This window comes from Macadamia integrifolia, unplaced genomic scaffold (genome assembly GCF_013358625.1).
Source record: "Macadamia integrifolia cultivar HAES 741 unplaced genomic scaffold, SCU_Mint_v3 scaffold1496, whole genome shotgun sequence".
NCBI classification, from domain to species: domain Eukaryota; kingdom Viridiplantae; phylum Streptophyta; class Magnoliopsida; order Proteales; family Proteaceae; genus Macadamia; species Macadamia integrifolia.
In genome coordinates, this window is record NW_024868231.1 from 120,312 (window position 1) to 137,039 (window position 16,728).

Sequence of the window (16,728 nt, forward strand, 5' to 3'; positions counted from 1 at the left end):
GAAATTTAAAATACAAACTAAAACATACCTGGAGAAGAATCGAAGGAGAAGGAGAAGCCGGAGGTTGCCGAAGGCTGTCGAAGGAGAAGGAGAAGGAGAAGCCGCCGGAGAAGAATCGAAGGAGGCGGCTGTCGCGGAGATCGCCAGAGATTGCCGGATGTCGCCGAAGGCTGTTGGAGGAGAAGGAGAAGTCACCGGAGAAATGATCGTCGGACGTTGGGGCTTGGGGGTTTGCGTTTTGGAGGCAAAGTAGCAGACTGAGAGAGAATGAGAGGCACGATTTTTTTTTTTAATTTAATTTTTTTTTTATGGTAAGGGTTTTTATTTTTTATATGATTTTTGATCCAATGCATCACATGTGCATCAGACTTTATACACCTCCCAATGAGAATATGTAATTTAGAATCTTCATCAAGCAATTTTAAAATTTATTTAAAAAAAAAATTGATCCAATGCATCACATATGCATCAGACCTTATACACTTCCCAATTAGAATATGTATTTTGGAATCTTCATCAAGCAATTTTAAAATTTGTTAAAAAAATGATCCAATGCATCACATGTGCATCAGACCTTATACACCTCCTAATTAGAATATGTAATTTGGAATCTTCATCAAGCAATTTTAAAATTTGTTTAAAAAAAAAAAATAGTAACCGATGATCTGGTCCGGATAAGGTAAGGTGTGTCAACTCTTGCATTGCGCGATAGCATATTCCGACGTATGGTGTTATAAAGTTCTAATTCACAGTAACCTATTTTCAAATGTTTCCATTAATTATGATAGATTGAAGATATACGTGAATAAAAAAAATATATGACAAGAAGCATTCAGTTGTCGGTCCTACGGATGTGATAATGTGTTTTAAAAAAAAAAAAATTCAATCCAATGCATCACATGTGCATCAAAACTTATACACTTGCCAATGAGAAAATGTAATTTGGAATCTTCAGCAAAACAATTTTAAATTTTATTTTTAAAATAGCGAGTACATAAGGCGCTATAAGGCGGTCGCCTTTCACAGTTCTCGTGAGTCGGCGGACTGCCTTACTACCAAAGGACCGCATCATCGCCTAGGTGGTAAGGCGTCGCCTTACCAGCGCCTTAAAAACTATGGCATGAACATAACTTCTTCCTTGAACTGCATGAGGTAACTACCCATAAACAACATTACAATGTGTCATTATAATTGGTCATGGAAGGTGGTGTCAATCATTGCTTTTAGATAGCCTAATTTAAAGTTGTGTGCCTTCTTGCTAAGTTTGTATTTTGGAATTGTTTCCACTTGGAAACAAAGGCCCGCCATTTTATTTTAATGTTCATCCTAAGTCGCTCTAATTTGTGGACGGTAGTTAGTGAATCTAGCAACCACTTGCACGGACAATTCACCACATTCCATCCCCACCCTCAAGTTTCTATCTGGTGGCATCTAGGATTATTGATGGATTTGTAAACTCCCCTTCTGAAAGATTGAATGATAGAAATGAATCACCCCTTGGGTTCTGCACCGCTTTTGCAATAAAGGTTCATCATACTCCAATTGCTTCCCTTTGATGTCATTCTCAGGTCAACGTGTCGTGTAGGCACAACAATCACTGACACAATCTGTCCTGTGCTCCTTGGCCTCTGGTGTCCACCAGTCACCACTGTATTCTGTCATAGAGGAAGAAGTATCACTGCTTATAGGCACCACAATACTTGCATCATCATCTAAAAAGAAACATGCACTTGGTGTGAGTTCTAACTAGCTTAGTAAGAGATGGGGTTCATGCAAGTAGACACAAATAAGCCATGATGCGAGAATGATGCAATCCGTTTTATTTTGACTACCTAGCATACAATTAATTCTGGTGCATGCTACTACAACATATTAGGTAGTATCCCTGGTCTCGGAACTCGCACATCGGTCATCTAGTGATACAAACCCTAGTCATGACTAGGAGCCGGCCAGTCCGGGAATGCGACATTTAGTCACCCAACAAATCCCTATTAACCCCCTTCTGGCAGCCATGACACTAAAAGAGCATATTGGCCACGCCGGGCTAGTTCTTGCCTTCGACAACAATCAAATCATGCTGCGGGAGTGGCATTCTAGAAAGGTTCAGTGGACCTACCACAATGGATTATCCAACACTTCACTACCTGTGTGAAAGGGTCGTACCATAGGGTAACTATACCCAAGGATTAAAGTATCGGTATCGGCCACCGTATCGGTCGGCCAAAATTAAGATAAGTATCGGAGGGTATTGTATCATATTAGAGATACGCTATGATACACACATAAATGGATAGAAAACACTTTTTTATACAGTTTTGCATAAAAAATTTGTTAAAAAAAGCTATTGATAACATGTATTATGCATAAACACTAAATTGAGGGGATTGCATTAAGAATTCAAGGTTTGTAATTGTCCCATAAATGTAAAATCCTTGTTCTCAACCTTGATTTCTACTTTAGTTAGAGAGAAGTATGGCTGGCAGCAACTTTGGAACAAAAACCCCTAAAAAAATCGTGTGTTTTCTGAAAAATGACCCAACTTGGCCCGTAGCGCACTGTATCGGTATATATCGTTTTGTATCGGTATGTATTGGTCGATACATATTGATACGCACCGATACGTACTGAAACATGCCAAAGCGTACTTTCAGTCGATTTTATTTTTTCCATAGAGTATCAGTATGTATCGGTGCATATTGGTATGTATCGTAGGATACATATCGATACGAAAGGGTTTTAAAAATTTCACGTATTGTATCAGTAAGGGATGATACATATATGTATCGGCCGATACGGTACGATACGTATCGATACTTAAAACCATGACTATACTTAACCACAATATCCTACATGCGTTTCAGATTGATACAATTAGTATGGCCACACAGTTTCGGAAACTGTACAGTGGCCACACTACATGCCATGTTCAAGCCTAATCTAGCATATATATAGTTAGTATGGCCATACAATATTGAAAATCACATGATTGCCACACTGCATTCCATTTCCAAGTATGATTATGGCATACAGTGATGTACATGGTACCAGAAATCACACATCTGCCACATCGCATATCCATAGCCATATCTAGATCAAATCCACACCCAATGCATGATGCAGTTCTCATTGTGGCGATCATGGCACCGGAATTCCCCTCGGCCATACCGGATCCCACACATACACAATCAATCAATCTATAATTTACCATTTATACAATTCCATATAACATAAATATTATAAAATCATAAAAGCACATGTTTGCAATGGCATACATCAAGTCCAAAGTTAAAACATTCCGAAAGAAAGTCAGACCACCACTCACCTTGTTAACTGTCTTAGTGAGAAAATTTCCAAGTACGAATAACCGAATCGAACCTTGTAGGCCTCTCGGAAATGATTTTCGCTGGCTTGGATATAGAGGTATGAAGTGTTAAAAATGTATACAAGTGGGTCCTAAGGTCCCCAAAAGGTCCCAGCTTTGGACTTGATACTAGTTCAACAAGGCCACTGGTAGGTCTAACTGGCAGGTCATGCACCATCGGTAGATGATCTACTAGTAGGTTAATCACCTTTCTGAACAAAGTCCTGGCTGGCTTTCCCCCACTGGCATGTCTCACCGGCAGATGGGCCAGTAGCCTTAGAAATCTGTTGAAAGCCCACCGGTAGGACCAACCGGTAAGTAATCAACCAGTTGTAGTCCGAAGACTGTATTTTGGCTCAAAACTCAACCATTTACTTAGATAAATCATTTTTGGTTCATAGAGTTTGTAGATGGTCACTCCACCTTCTATTTGAACATATTGGATTGCATTTCCTATGGTGGAATCGGGAGATCTGGCCGAATCTCTGTTGAAACCCTAAAAAAATGGGGTTTCACCCAACTTCCTATGTTGAGCTGGTTGAGCACAAATATTGGGTTGGTGACGCATTTGGGGTTCTATAAGCACAAGGGAGTGTGCTCATTCAAACCCCAAGCCATATTGCTAGGTTTAGGCCCCGAACCCAACCCAAAAAGCAAAACTTACCATCTAAAGGTATGGAAATGAAGTGGGGAGGGAGTGGAGGTGAATCACCTACCTTGGGTACGCAATGCGGGAGGTGAAAACCCAAGTGCGAAGCTTCCCTTCCTCCTTCTCCTTCTCCTTTTCCTCTCTTTCTCTCCCTCTCCCTCTCATGTTCTTGTCTTGAGAAATAAATGAGCTTTAAAAGCTCATGTCCTATTTATAGGCCAAGGCAACTAAGGCCTTTTTGCCTTGGTCTGCCCAAATGTCCAAACCCAATAATCATTGTGTTGGACCATGTAGACCTCACCATCTTGACTCCTCAAGAAATTAATCAGATGCTAGGAGGGGTGTCCCATGCATGAGAAATATATCAGAAAGTATGGCCGTGATATGCCGGGTCCTACAGCCATTAACTCAAACTGGACAACATAGGCCCACCAGCAGGTCAGGTGCCACCGGTAGGTGATCAACCTGTGGTCCTGCTGTACTCCTTTTTGCTGAAATTCTCAAGTGTCCTTGCTCTTTGGGAAGGGGGTTCTCTTGGGATTTGTGTACACTATGTGGGGCATGCCCATCATGCATTGAACATTAAGTGAAAAGGCTTGGGCCACTTTCTATCAAGACTTGGAAGATCTGAAACTCTGCCAGGTGTCCCGGCAAGGTCTGCAAAGGCATGCAAGGTCATCCTTCCTCTCCAAGCAGTGTGATGCTGCAAGCCAAAAGTTGGTGGATCTGACACTCCTTGGTGCATTACCTATAAGAAAAAGTTCAAATTTAACTGGATTAGGGTACGGGTGTAACATGACATGTATAGTTTGGGTCTTGTACCAAGTATGACCTTAGATAGAGTCTATTGGAGTGCAAGGATCCCCGTAACCGACCCCATTTAGCTGAGATTCTCCTAGCTTGCCAGGAATGCCCTCTTTCCTTTACTTTCATCTTGCATTCTTCATCTTTCTTTTGCCTTTTTCATTTTTCTCATCTCTTCATCCGCCTCTTCTGCTTGGATTTCAGTTTTTAGCTACTTTGTTTTGTTTGGATCCATGTAGCCTACCCTATTATGTTGGGATAAGGCTGTGTTTGTTGTTGTTGCTCTCAATAAAAAGAAAATGTAATATCTAGTAGACTGGAGCTTGGAATTGATCTGACAGCCATGGAACACTTCTAAATTGAACAATGACCTAAATCTTTCTTGGGTTTCAAATATGATATGAGAACATTTGAGCTTGAAAATTTTATTGTGGAAAATTATCTTCATTGAGTATGCAGATATTCAAGATGTTTGTTTGGTGTTTATTCAAAGAAGATGCTATTTCTTTGATATACTTTTTCTTGACCTATTTATCTTTCTAGTTTTCTTTAGTGTGTGTCAGGTTTATGAAGCTAATTGTTTTTTTGATAATAGGATTCCTGATAATATTGCCTGTTATTTTTAACAGCAAAGTTATCTTCATCAGACTCATGGATGGGAACCTAGTGAAGCATCAAAGCCTGCAGTTGATATCTGTTCCTTAATTTTGTGTAGTTCCCTCCTTCCCTTCAGGACCAGATACTATAGGACATAATCTGCATTTTGGAAGAAGATTACAATATTGGATTAAGTGTTGAGTCTGTTCCTTTTGAAACTTCCTAGTAACAACATCATTATATTAATGAAATGAGTTCTTAAGGGCTACAGAAAGGGAGAATTTTGTTCGTAATTTCATTTACTTTAAGGTTTCTTGTGGACTCCCTGATACATTGACATGACGAGCACATATTACTGATAGATAACTTTCTTGAAAAATTTCAAAATCTCAAAAAGAAAATAATAAAACCCCAATTCAAACCGTTATTTTTTGGATTACAGCAGTAGATCTGCTCAGGTATTTGACTGTGTGTGTGTGTGTGTTTTTTTTTCTTTTTAAATTGGGTTTTGGGGGGTGGGGTGGGATGAAACAGAATCTATCTTTTGCTTGCTAAATAAGAGATTATAGTGATGGAGAAAAAGAATATAAATGGTACAACCATGGAAGATGCTGTTGAGTTGGCTGCATAGAACCCAAGCACATATGGGCTAGCAATGAAAATACGAGAAAGAATTGGGCCTAGCTGGTCATTGTTTAGCAAACACATTTTGCCAGACATGGGGCAGTGAGACCAAGGATTGTTAGTAAGCTAGATTATTTGTAACTGCTGCCTTCATATATGACTAGGCCATAGGTCTTGTGAGTTTATTCATACTGTATTCCATTTCTGTTTAAACTTTTGCAGTCTGTGCGCTTACTATCTCAATTTCATAATTGTCAGATAGAAGATTCTTCTGCACTCTTTTAGCTGTTCAGCTTAGGCTAACTAAAGATCCATAGACCAAGGTACAGGTAACAGTCCAATGAGACCTAGGGTTACATTGACTTTTTAGTATTCTGTTTATGACCTTTTTGTTGTGATAAACACAGCATGATAACTTCCTTATCTGTGGATTTTCAGTAATGGATCCTAATTCATCTCAGATTCGGAATGCGAACACAAAAGAGAAAGCAAAAAACTTGATGTGGACGAATGAAATGGACCGTTGCCTCACAAAGGCTCTTGTACAGCAAGTGAAACAGGGAAATAAAATTGATAAAAGCCTGTCATCCTCGGCATATGCAGCTGCCGTTGCAGTTTTAAATGAAAAATTTGCACTTGACTTGAACAAAGAGCATATAAGAAATCGTCTAAAAACATGGAAGAAGCAATATGGTGTATTAAAGGAGCTCCTTTCTCAAAGTGAGTTCCAGTGGGATGAGAGACAAAAAATATTTGTTGCAAATGATTCTGGATGGAATGAATACATTAAGGTACATTACATCATTGATCAATATTTTGTAGCATTTGTTATAAAAACCATATAAAATGATTATAGTTACTTTCTAAATTAGCCTATATTCCTAACAGGCAAATCCTGATTCCAAGGCTTCCCGGCCCAGTTTCATAGAAAATTATAATGACTGGTGTATGATATTGGGAGATTATCAGCCAACTGTGAGCTCTTACAGGACCAAAGTTGAAGTTGATGAGGACTTTCCTATTGATGATGAGCATGTAGAGAATGCTGATGTGGTTCAGATTTGCAATGGCAGCTTAAAAGAGAAGGGTAAAAACATGATGTGGACAATTGAAATGGACCATTGCCTCACAAAAACTCTTGTAGATTTAGTGAGAGAGAGTAAAGGAAAGGACAAAGTTCTGAAAAATGCAGTGTATGCAGCTGCGGCTGCTACTTTAAATGAAAAATTTGGGATTGACTTGATGTTAGGCCATGTAAGGAATCGGCTTAAAACCTGGAAGAAACGGTATGGGGTTCTGAAGGAACTTCTTTCTCAGAGCGGCTTTGAGTGGGATGAGACACAAAAGATGGTCATCGCGAATGATTCTGTATGGAATGAGTACGTCAAGGTATGTACCATGTTGGAACAAATTTCTGTCTCAGCTGTGAAATTCATCCATTGACTATAAGTACTTGATTTTCCATAAATAATAACCATGTAAAGAATGCCCACTTCACATAGTATTGGAATGGGTAAGCTCCATCTTATAATTAGTATGTTCATTATTTGAACTGAGCACTTGTATTCTTCAGAAATTTTACTATACTGGTTATAATATGAAATAAAATCATGTGGTGTAATCATGTGTATGATAGCACAAAAAAGAAACGCTATATGATGATGCTAAATATATGCAAGTATGGCTTTGAATAGAGCTGATTGGAGAAATAGGATCCATGTAGCTGACCCCATTTAGTTGGGATATGGCTGAGTTGAATATAGAGTTCATGTAACCCCAAGGGGGTAGCCCAGTTGGCAAGGGACCTTCGCCTCAAGAAGCGTGTTGTTCTGAGTTTGACTCCTTTACCTCCTTGGGGCCACATGGAGGGTGTTTGTTGCTCTTCACTGGTTTCAGTGAAAGTTGAATGGTTCTCATTCAACCCCAGAATGACCCGGTCCATGTGGTTGTGGTGTCAATATGGGCCTGCAGGACTAGTCAGGCCGAAGGCCTGGATACCCGTCATTAGCAATTAGCAATTAGCAAAAGTTTAGCATGTAACCTGATTAAGACATAAGCAATACAAGGGTTTTCTCGATTCTATATAGCTATCTTCGATACCATACATAGCCACTCATCAGATTGCTCACTTTACTTGCTTGAATGCTTTGTTTCGTTGCCAGATATTTCCATTGTTATTGGTCATAATGTAGTTGAAGATTAGCCTATTTTGCACCAAGGTGCTTCTGTTGTTTGAATATTCAACTCAATTCAACTGAAAACTTATGACAGCGACATCGGGTTGCAATGCTAATCTGTCCTGCCATTCTACTCTATCTATGTACCCTTGTTCATCCTGACTTATTCAACCCAAGTTTTCTCTGACTTCTGACTTATTTTAACACCTCCAAAATGCACCATGCTGTTCCTTACTGGTGCAATCTTTGCTCCTAAGTCTTAATTATTAATGCAGGGCAAGAATAGATCCTCTTGCTATGGGCAACAGCCACAAAACCATAGACGACCAAATACAAGGTGCCAAAAAAAAAAATAATAATAATAATAAATAAATAAATAAATAAATAAACCAAAGTCATTCAGCAGAAGAAACCCTGATGAGTCCACCTGGGCATTAGGGTTCAGAACACCTAAACAAACTCGAATTGCAGTGACAAGTTTAAAAACCAGACTGCAGGAAAATAGTAATAACCAAAGATCAGCGGATATAGCTCAAAGTCAGTTCAAGTGTTTTGTCTAGGTAGGAGATTATGATATTAAAATTCAGGTCCAATCCAATGGTCAGATTCTTAAGATTTGAAGATTCTTACATGAAGGAATTCTCAATCTGAGCATCGATGGGGAATCTAGATAATGGAATCCAAGAATCGGATTTGACACGATAAAGCAGATGTATTGATATCCAGAAATCTGAAATTAAAACTAGAAATAGAACTTGAACTTAAAATCCAACTTGAATCAGGAAAACCGGAAAACAATTCAAAGATGAAATTTTGGATCCATAGGGCTGTTCAGAATAGTAACTGATTGGTATATATGGACCTGTAATCCAATGGTTAGATGTTGAAGTTTCAGCGGAATCCTTTTTGGAGTAGGAATTCAAGAAAAAAAATTGGATTTTATGCCGAAACAAAGTTCAGAATCTTAGGAGAATATTAAACAGTAATAAGACAACTTAGATTAACAATCAAGCATTGAGAATTAAGCCAAAAGGATGGTGCACAGAAAATAGAAATTGAGTACTGACCTGTTGTTCGATGAAGGAGAAATATAGAAGAAGAAAATAATAGTATGTGCTTCAGGAATCCCACCTAAATCATTAACTTGGCATCTCACTAAGGGTTTCACTGCATGTCACAGCATATAGGTGTTCCGAATCTCACAGAATTAAAGGGTTGAAAGCTAACTCCATTCATCAAATTCGTGTCCAGGTCTGAAGCCTTGTACAACCTTACATGAAATAGGGTGTGCCAGTGTTTGAGGCTTCTGTCACTGCAGGATCTGGGTTGGGGTATATGTATGCAGCCTTACCCCCATTTTTTGTGGAAAGAAGCTTAAAACAAGGCTGGATCCATAGAGTCCTAATCCAATCCAATTAAAACACTTTAATATCAATTGAAAATAAGGAATATGACTCTTAACTGTAGTTGTCATGGCAGCAAGGCATTGGAGGGTTGCCTAAGCGCTTAGGCAACAAGTCCCTATGCCTTAAGGCAAACAAGGCTCCTAAGGCGACCAAGTGTTATTTTTTATTTTCCTTATTTTGTAACATTATTTAGTATGCTACATTACGTTGTATCATAAAAAATCAATATTAAGCCACATTAAGTCATAAAAAATCAACATTTAGAGAAATGCTCTTGTTCTATATAAGTTTGACTGGTCAAATGATTTTATTTTTACATGAGACTTTTTGTATTATGTATAACACAAATGACAACCAATTTTCCATCAAGTCTAAGATTACTTAAATCTGAGTTGTAATGACAATGTTATGTTTCGGTCAAATTTATTTAAAAATGCGCAAATGCTGTTAAAATCTCATGAGTGAAATAATTTTATGCACATCAAAATAAAAGATTATTTTATCGCCCTTTTTATTTTTAACAATATTTTACCATGATAAGATTTATAAAATTTTTAGAATTGAGAAAAACCTCGGCATTTGAAAGTTCAAAATCGCCCTTACATCCAAAAATCTAGTTATTGTTTTTGGATTGGGGGTTGACTTTTTATCCTTTTGGAATTTTATTGGTAAACTATTTTTATTGGATTTAAATAGGGGTATGTGCTTATTTATGAATAATATCTTAAGTAAATGAAATAACAAATATTAAAACATTTACTTATATGTCGACATGCACTGCAATAAGGCGACAGTGGCCTAGGCCCCAGGCAAACCTCCTGGACGCCAAGGTGGCGCCTTGACAACTATGCTCTTAACTAGCCTAACTAATAAATTTATTCTCGTTTTCGTACTTGTATTTATTTTAGGCCCATTGAAGTGTCCTATTATAGAAAACCCATTGGATCAATGGCCCAACACATATGTAACCCAACCCAAGGGTTATTTCCACTAACATAAGCTCAATTCTATGTTGTATCTGCATCAAACTCTAGAAAGGCTTCCCCCTTACAGATGATTTATCAGAATATATGAAGGCCCAAGCGACAATTCAAATGATCATAAATACTTGCTGGTCTGTTATATATAGTCAACCTGTTTGATGAGTAGAAGTATATGCAGGGTACCATAATATGTTTATAGTTCTCTTTAGTGTGTTATTTGTTCTGACGCATATATCTCATAAAGTATGCATTACACATTCTGATTATATTGTTTTGTAGTTTCTCTTTAGTGGGTTATTTTCTCTGATGCATATGTATCATAAAGTATGCATTAACATTCCGATTTTATTGTTTGCCATGTATTAATGAGTTTTATGTTGGTCCAAAACTTATATTGCTCAGAAAACATATGTTGTGCACTTGTTTTCCACCATATTAATTATCAAACATGTTAAAACTTTGCATGAAGGAATCAAAAGAGCAAGGTAAGTGTCATGGGCTAAGCTAGCCAAGTAATCAACCTGTAAATTTATATTTTGGGTTTTCCCCCCATTTTTGAAATACAATATGGCCTACGAAGTGCAAAACCCTGCCCAAACTTTGGCCTGTTTACTACCTGGCTGGTGCCTTAACGGGCTCTGTGGGAAATCTCTGGGATGACCTAGGCATTTTGACAACACTGGTTTGTGTATCAACAACTCCTATAGTAGGTTCTAATACACTTTATTAGACTTCCTGTAATTGCTAACTTATACTGTGATTCTCACAGACACATCCTGATGCCAAGGCTTTCCGGGCAAGGTGCATTGAAAACTATGATGAATTGTGCCTCATCTTTGGCAATGATCAATTTGCTGAAAGTTGTTCCAGAAATGATGCGGGACTTGATAGCTACTTGCCTGCTGAGAATGAAGGTGTAGAGTCTGTTGGTGCATGTCAAGCTTGGGGTGATGACCCGAAGGACAAAGGAAGGTATATGGTTTGGACAAATGAAATGGACCATTGTCTCACTGAGGGTGATGACCCGAAGGAGAAAGGGAAGTACATAGTTTGGACAAATGAAATGGACCATTGCCTCACTGAGATATTGGTAGATCAAGTGAAAAAGGGGAACAAAAAAGATAAATGTTTAAACAATACAGCATATGTAACTGCTGTGAAAACTCTGAAGGAAAGATTTTCTCTTAACTTGAACAAGGACCACGTGAGAAATCGGCTTAAAACTTGGAAGAAACAGCATGGAGTATTGAAGGAACTGCTCTCTCAGACCGGTTTCCAGTGGGATGATGAACGAAAGATGGTTGTTGCACATGACTCTTTATGGAATGAATATCTCAAGGTGGCATTCTTAGTTAAATCTATTATTTTATATTAGATGCTCTCAATTATTACATTTTACTTGCTGACATACCCGTGTTACCCACAGGAACACCCAGATGCAAGGGTTATCCGAGGGAAAGTCATTGAGAACTATGATGAATTATGTATTATCTTTAGCAATGATCTGTCAACTGAAAGTCATTCCAGAAATGGGGTTTACTGCGAGGAACATGTTGAGGCTGCGGATCAGTTTACATTAGTGTATAATGATATCAACCCTGGTGATGTGGGTGATGGCATGGAAGAGTCATCCCAGCAGACCAGAGCGCAACCTGCTTCATCTTCACGCTCCAAAAGGCCCCTAAAGAGGAAGCGTGCCAACAATATGATGTTGGAAACCATGAGTGCTATGGCTACAAATATTGGAAGGATAGCGGATGCACTGGGACAACATAGCAAAACGGTGAACTTGGATGAATTGTTTGATGTGGTTCAGAAGATTCCAGGTTTCGACGATGATCTTATTATTGAAGCTTGTGAATATCTCTCTGTTGATGAGAAGAAGGCTAAGATGTTCTTAAAACTAGATGACAGATTAAGAAGACTATGGTTGTTAAAACGATTACATGGTCGTAGCAGCTAGTATGCTATGCAAAGGTTCCAGCATTGGATTGTTTGGTGGCCAATGTGTTAATGTGGGTCGGTGGTGGGGACCAATGTTTAAAAGTCTGGAATTGGACATGAGATCTGCTTTCATCGATTCTAATATGGATATCAGCCAGAACCCTGGAAATTACAGTTGTGGAGAAGAACCAAAGATTTCCGAAGATCTGTGATTTCTTTTGGAGTTTTTGACTCAAAAGACTTGTAAATCATGCTACAAGAGGTAAGTTTCATTGATTTCCTGTTATTTTAGTGACTAAAAGAATGGAAAAATGAGTATCAAAGAGCATTCTTTGACTGTTTCCCGAAGAAAAAAAAAAGCATTAATTAGAATCTGCTCAACCGATTCCATCGATTACAATCTTATTTTTTCTAAAATCATGGAGGGACATCTTACATTTCAGAAAAATGTAGCCTTGAGTAGTTGTCCTCGTATTACCACATTCAACATAATCTGAATCTGAATCTGAATCTGAGTATCTGATCAACTCCAAGTTATCAACATGCTTGTATGTAAGCATTCAATCTTTAGTGCCTTAAATATATCTCGACACTTTCTTTATTAACTTCTGATGTGGTATGTTAAGATTTTTCTGGAATCTTCCTAGTACTTCCACTGCATACCAAATCAGGAGTAGGAAACAGTGAGTCGTCTTCCCACCCTGTGTGCATCTTCTTTGTTTTTTATTTTTTAATTTCTATTTCACTCAAATAATTGGTTTGATTCAAGTAGATGATGATTGAACTAATCTATTTGGGAAAAGAGTAATCAGTTTGGGCATGTTACAGCAGAGAGTGTATTTTAAAATATCAAGGGAGAAAGAGACGTGTAAGTTTGTTTTCTAGAGAAAAAGAATAGAAATTTAGGTTAAAGGACTTTGAGTGGGGGACTGATAATAATTGCTCCTATAAGAGTTGACCAATTGATGGTCCCATGAATTGATACATCACTGACTGAAATATGTGGATGTGATCCAGCCACATTTGAGGCTTTACTGTATACCAACTTCAACCTTTAACTATGGCAAATTTAAAACCGAGGGAATAAAATTAAGAAGGAAAATAATTAATTTCAAGGACATGGCAAGTGGCACCAACCCGCTTTAATAACATATGAAGCTCATGAATAACAAAGTATTCCATTTAAAACACGTTTTTCATCCATGTTTTTGCTTTTTTTCTTACTGTGATTTGTCTGGGTCATTAAATTATCCATTTCCTTTAGTATAGGGGTATTTGGCTTGTGGGAGGTCCAGAGGGGCAAGAAGTACACAGTTTTAACCCATATTGTTGGGTCAAGTGGCGTTCTTGGCTGCTTGATTATTAGGTTAAAATATTCGTGCCTTACTGTTGGACCTGTGGTCCTCCTTATCCATTTCCTTTAGTAACAAAATTAAAGCTAAAACCTCCTAAACCAGAAAAGAAGAAAGAGAAAAAATTCCTGTTTTTTAATCTTTTTTGTGTGGTGTGTAACTGTCTTTGTAAGAAATCCTCCCCCTTATTATAGGGAAATGCATTTCATCTCCAAAAACCCGTGTGCTAGATACAAACAATGAGAAATGACCACTGTACTCCTCTTTATTGGTACCCAAACGTGTGATCTCATCGATATCCAAACGTGTGATGTCATTGGTCGTTTTAGATACTTGAACTTTACTTTAAACAAAGAAAGTGAGATTGATAATGGTGTTACCCACAGAATTAAAGTAAGATGGATGAAATGGAGAGGGGTGTCTGGAGTGTAATGTGATCGACGTATCCCTCTAAAGCTTAAGGAAAAATTCTACAGGACAATCATAAGACTGACTATGATATATGGTGTAGAATGTGGTTGAGATGAGGATGTTAAGATGGATATGTGGCAAAACTTTGAGAGATAGAGTAAGAAATGACAAAGTTATAACATATTTGGGAATTGCTCCAATTCAAGATAAACTCAGAGAATGTCGGTTATGATGGCATGGACATGTCCAAAGGAGGTCTTTAGATGCACCAGTACGGAGGATGACCTGATGCAGATGGATGGAGCGAAAATGATTAGGGGTAGACAAAAAATGACCATTGATGAGGCAGTAAGAAGAGACATGCAAAAGTTCAGTCTTCTCTCAAGTATGGTATCTAACAGAACTGCCTGGAAGGTTGAGATCTTGGTTGCCGACTATTCGTGAGTGGGATGTCTAAAAGATTTTTTTTTTTTTTTTTTTTTTTTTTTTAAATCACTTGAATCCATATAGCCGACCCCATTTAATTGAGATGGAGTTAAGATGTGTTGTGTTGTTATTGATGTCATTGGTCGATACGTTCTTAAATATCCGGTAATAGCAAGTGCACAATACCTTTTTTTTTTTTTTTTTGGGGCCGTGGGGAAGGGGGTGTCTGTAGAACTGCACAATACCTTCTCACACCGCACAAATACAGAATATGCTGTGGTCAGAAACCTTACACCTAAAAAACAAAGAATAACCAACAACTAGTCTCTTTGACCAAGTCATCATATGAGTGCATCCGCAGTCTTGTACGGTGGAATTGACCCGGAGCAGATCACCAGTCAAATCAATACTATAACGTACATCCGTATTCTCAACAGAGAGAAGAGGGAAAGTGGGGCAAATATCCTTCTTTTGTTAGGGGGAAGGTTTTGGGAATATATTCCTACCATAGAAAAAACCATATGTTTGGGGAATATATACTAATAGGAGCATGTGTCCAAGCATCGAAGGGGAAGGGGAAGGGGAAGGGGAAGGGAAAGGGGAAGAGTAAAATAGTTGTTTCATTGTTTCATGAAAAGGTGCATAGAGTTAATGTCGGAGAGCCTTTTTTCTCTATATATTTCTTTCCCATCACTATGCCTAGTGAAATATAATGCTTCACTATTTGACACATGATAATACAAGGATTAATCCATAGGATAGAGGATTAGGAAAACATTTCATTCATATAATTTCAGCTTAAGATCAGTAGAAGAATTAGTTAAAATTACAAAAAAAGACACCATTTTCTATTTTATATTCGTCTCCATTTGTTTGATGTCATTTTGGTAATTATGCTAAAACTTTGAATCAAAGTTTGAACAACTTTCATGACTTACTTTGGACTAAAATATGTCCATTGAGATGCATAAAGAGTCCTCTATCACATGGATTAACTCATGCACTATAAAGTGATAAATAGTGAAGCATTATACTTCACTAGCTATTGTAACACCTAGAAGTAGAAGGACCTTCTCTCCCTCTCTCTCTCTTTATATATATATATATATATATATATGGAAAAAGAAAGCTACCCGCTTGTGTGAGTCTACACCTAAACATAGGCAGATGCGAAAAAACTATGCCACCCCCCAAAATGCACTGAAGATATCTCTATGCGACATTCCATTGCTCTACACGTTAGTATAATGGCCGCACAAACAGATAGCTTTCTCTTGCCCACATATATATTTTCTTGCCTTCTTAGTTAATTATGCCCACTTCGTTGTTGGTGGTAACGCCCTGGTCGGCCAACACCTAATGGAACACATTAAGTGCAATTATGTATAGAAAGGGAGGCATCTTCTTCCCCACTTGATTGTGTAGCCAAAGCTACAAGAGAGAGGTGGGACTTCATGTGGTCTTGTTGTTCCATATTGGGTTTTACTTATATATGATAGTGATCAATGATCTTTAACACCTCCCCAAGAGATCCATTACTAGAGGTTCATAAAATTATAAATCCACACCCCACAAACTCACCTCAAAAAGCAAAAAATGGCTTTTTGTGTGGGTGTGAAATTGACCAGCAAACAAGAACTAGTAGTGAGACACATCATTCAAATGAATCTAGTCCTTTATCAAGGAACCATACACAACTACATAGGTTCAAACACACCAAAAGGCTTTATATATACTTTGAAAAGTTACAATCATCAAGGCCTATCCCCACATTGCTTAAACAACATAGATTCAAAAGCTAAGGTTCAAATGATGCTTGATGGGGCCAAAGTACTTGAGCCTATATTTCTATGCTTACATGTGAACCATGTGAACTACATTCCTGATATTCTACATTTGCTACTCATTTATGCACAAGAAGACCTAAATAATACTCCCTCATAAGTATATAAATATACTAAGCTAACACCTAAATCAACCAAAGTGATTCTCCA

The 16,728-nt window shown here is 38.0% G+C and overlaps 1 protein-coding gene across 12 annotated transcripts in view; it reads left to right on the top strand.

Moving 5' to 3' along the window:
• LOC122063944 (L10-interacting MYB domain-containing protein-like) overlaps positions 1-12,937 on the top strand; it is a 19,865-nt gene extending 6,928 nt beyond the window's left edge. For 2 of the 12 annotated variants that reach the window (XM_042627624.1, XM_042627622.1), the window contains 6 exons: positions 5,444-5,525; positions 6,294-6,358; positions 6,474-6,826; positions 6,924-7,424; positions 11,371-11,940; positions 12,028-12,937. In XM_042627624.1, the coding sequence (XP_042483558.1) occupies positions 6,476-6,826; positions 6,924-7,424; positions 11,371-11,940; positions 12,028-12,564 (1,959 nt within the window). In that variant the 5' untranslated portion in view covers positions 5,444-5,525; positions 6,294-6,358; positions 6,474-6,475 and the 3' untranslated portion in view covers positions 12,565-12,937. Of the gene's footprint in view, positions 1-5,443; positions 5,526-6,293; positions 6,365-6,473; positions 6,827-6,923; positions 7,425-11,370; positions 11,941-12,027 lie in introns of all 12 variants that reach the window. The other 10 variants (XM_042627626.1, XM_042627621.1, XM_042627631.1 and 7 more) reach the window with 7 other exon arrangements.
• Positions 12,938-16,728: the final 3,791 nt, after the last annotated feature.